The sequence below is a fragment of the Rhinatrema bivittatum genome, chromosome 5 (assembly GCF_901001135.1).
Source record: "Rhinatrema bivittatum chromosome 5, aRhiBiv1.1, whole genome shotgun sequence".
Classification (NCBI taxonomy): Eukaryota; Metazoa; Chordata; class Amphibia; order Gymnophiona; family Rhinatrematidae; genus Rhinatrema; species Rhinatrema bivittatum.
The window spans coordinates 10,299,908-10,302,795 of record NC_042619.1 but is presented as its reverse complement, the minus strand read 5'-3'; the positions used below and the strand labels follow the sequence as shown (position 1 = coordinate 10,302,795).

General features: G+C 37.4%; 1 protein-coding gene across 1 annotated transcript; it reads left to right on the top strand.

Moving 5' to 3' along the window:
• Nucleotides 1–1,065: 1,065 nt before the first annotated feature.
• LOC115091648 (putative olfactory receptor 52P1) lies at nucleotides 1,066–2,022 on the top strand. The gene has a single exon (XM_029601811.1). The coding sequence runs from the start codon at nucleotides 1,066–1,068 to the stop codon at nucleotides 2,020–2,022; it is 957 nt and encodes a 318-aa protein (XP_029457671.1).
• The last annotated feature ends 866 nt before the right edge of the window (nucleotides 2,023–2,888 follow it).

Genomic DNA, 2,888 nt, shown 5'->3' with positions numbered 1-2,888 from the left:
ATCTGAGAAAGGGAAAAAGAGAAGGGAAAAAAAGGGAAAGAAAGGACACATGAACCCCTTATTGCCTGACCGCTCTTCTAAGAGCTGAATATTCAGTACATTATGAAGGTCTCTTCGTTGAGTCATCCTTCAGACGATTCTTTTTGTTTTTATCTTGCTGTGATGGCAACCGGGTCACTTTTCCCTGAGGCCTTTCGCCTGTGCTCACTATGAACTTCTATCCAAGGATGTGATTTAGGGGGAAACTAACAGCAAACTATTTAAAATACAAGCTAAGTACTTTATTGGATACTGGTACACTTTCATTGCCTCACTATATTTTCTTTTGGACTATGATGGCATAAGTCAAGGGGTTGAATGTTATGACCCCCGATGATCATTTTTAAATGCACTAAAAAAATTTAAAAAATCAGAAAATTGGACCAACAGTCTTCAGCCTGTGTATGGTGATGTGGTTGATAAAGTGGCAGTCCTACAAATAAACATACAAAAAAATCTTTTTGTTCCAGCCATTGACATTTATTAAGATATATAAGCGGGATCTTTGATTAATAGACTACAACTTCCTAAATATTCTGCAACAAGACAAGGATTTCACTGGGCCCAGTATTCAAAGATATCCGGTTTTCTCTGTTACCTGACCATAATTTATCCAGATAACTAGATGGGATATTCAGCAGCAAAGCTATGTTGCTGGATATCTGTATATAAATCTCTACTTAGCCAGATAAGTAATATCCAGATGAGTTAGACCTGCTCTATAGTAGGTCTAACTTATCCAGTTAACTTAACCGGATAAGTCTGAATATTAGCACTTATCTGGTTAAGTTAACTGGCTATCTACTGAGCTAGATAAGTGACTTATCCAGCCACTGATCATAGCTGGATATTCAGCAACCACCATGTAGCATTTCAGTATTGACCTCATTAGGACTTAAAATGAATTCCAAGAAAAAGACTGAGTATTTTGTTTGTTATTTCTTTCATTTTTGACAATCATTATTTTTTGTTATTTTCAGTTTGTTCAAGCTCTTCTGATACTGGCTGAGACATCACTACCACAAGATGCTGTCCCTCAATGGCACCATCATCAATCATCCCAATTTCATTCTGTTGGGAATTCCTGGTCTGCAAGAGGTCTATCTCTGGCTCTCTGTCCCTATGTGTTCAATATACCTTGCAACTCTCCTAGGGAATGGTCTTGTGCTGTTCCTGATAATGACCGAGAAGAAGCTTCACAAACCTATGTACCTTTTCCTCTCTATGCTATTAACCTTGGGTCTTATTTCCTCCACTGCTGTAATGCCCAAGTTGCTTTGCATTCTTTGGTTCAATCTCAGAGAGATTGCCTTTGACAACTGTCTCATCCAGATGTTCATCATCCATTCATTTTCGGCTATGAGATCTGCAGTGTTGGTGGCCATGGCTTTTGATCGCTTTATAGCTATCTGCAACCCCCTGCGGTACGCCTCTATCTTAAGTAACAAAATCATAGCAGAAATAGGACTGATTGTACTGGTTAGAGGTGTAGCTTTAATAATGCCATTTCCATTGCTCATTCAAAGGTTGAATTTCTGTAGAACCAATGTAATTTTTCATTCCTATTGTGAGCACATAGCTGTAGCAAAGGTGGCCTGTACAGATATAAGTATTAATAACCTGTATGGTTTAGTTGTTGCCCTTTTAGTGTCTGTATTTGATCTGGTATGCATAGCTCTGTCCTATTTTCTCATTTTCAGGGCAGTCTTGAAGCTTCAGTCAAAGGAAGCCCATTATAAGGCCTTGAACACCTGTGCTGCCCACATCTGTGTCATCTTAATTGCTTACGTGCCATTTCTCTTCTCTCTTTTAACTCACAGGTTTGGGCATAATGTTCCTCTATATATTCATATCTTGCTGGCCAACTTCTACCTCCTTATCCCTGCCATGTTAAATCCCATTGTTTATGGAATGAAAACAAAAGAGATTTGGGATAGAATCCTCAAAATTGTTCTCAAAAGGAAAGTCCATTTTGACAATTAAAACTTACCTCATATCTCTGTGAAAAATTATTAATTTATTTAAGGGTTTTTCTATTCACATGGTAACATCATATCTGTTTCCAAGTAACATGAATGATAGCAACAGAGCTATACATAGAAACTATAGAACAAGGTCATTAAAAACAATAGAACATAACAACAATTGAAGTATTAAATGATAGCAGAAAACATCCAGTTATCAAAAGTACCATAACATGTAAACACCTGAAAACAACTGGACCAAAAAGCAAAATTTTAAGAACAGGTTTCAACTGAAGAAGTTCCATCCTCAGTGCTGGGCTAATACAAGCGACTTGGGAATGTTAGGCCAAAAGATTATATATATATTGGGTGAATTTCTTTCAAAAAGGTGGCCAATAATCCATGATAAATAAATAAACTCTAATGCAAGATCTATGAGTGATAGGCTGTTGATGTGTATGAGGCCATTGAAGGGGAGGAGTATATGAATGAGCACTCACTGAAGTGTGCTCACTCATAGTAGAGAGGCTAATTGAATTCTTCACTTCGGTATTCACTGAGGAAGATGTTAAGAGATATACCCATGCTATAAATGATATTCAAAGTTGATGTTTCAGGGGAACTATTAATTAAGTTGACTTAGAAAATAGCCACTGCTATTACTAGCAACAGTAACATGGGATAGACTTAGTTTTTGGGTACTTGCCAGGTTCTTACGGCAAGTACCGTGCTCTGACCCAATATGGGATGTTCTTATCTGAAACAAATCTCAGTGAACCTGGAAGATGTACTAGGGCAAATTGACAAACTAAATAGTAGTAAATAACCTGGACCAGATGGTATACATCCCAGAATACTGAAAAAACAGAGAAATGAAATTGCGGA

Excerpts from the sequence above, each read along its gene's own strand:
- LOC115091648 (XM_029601811.1), top strand. The coding sequence starts at position 1,066 with ATGCTGTCCCTCAATGGCACCATCATCAATCATCCCAATTTCATTCTG.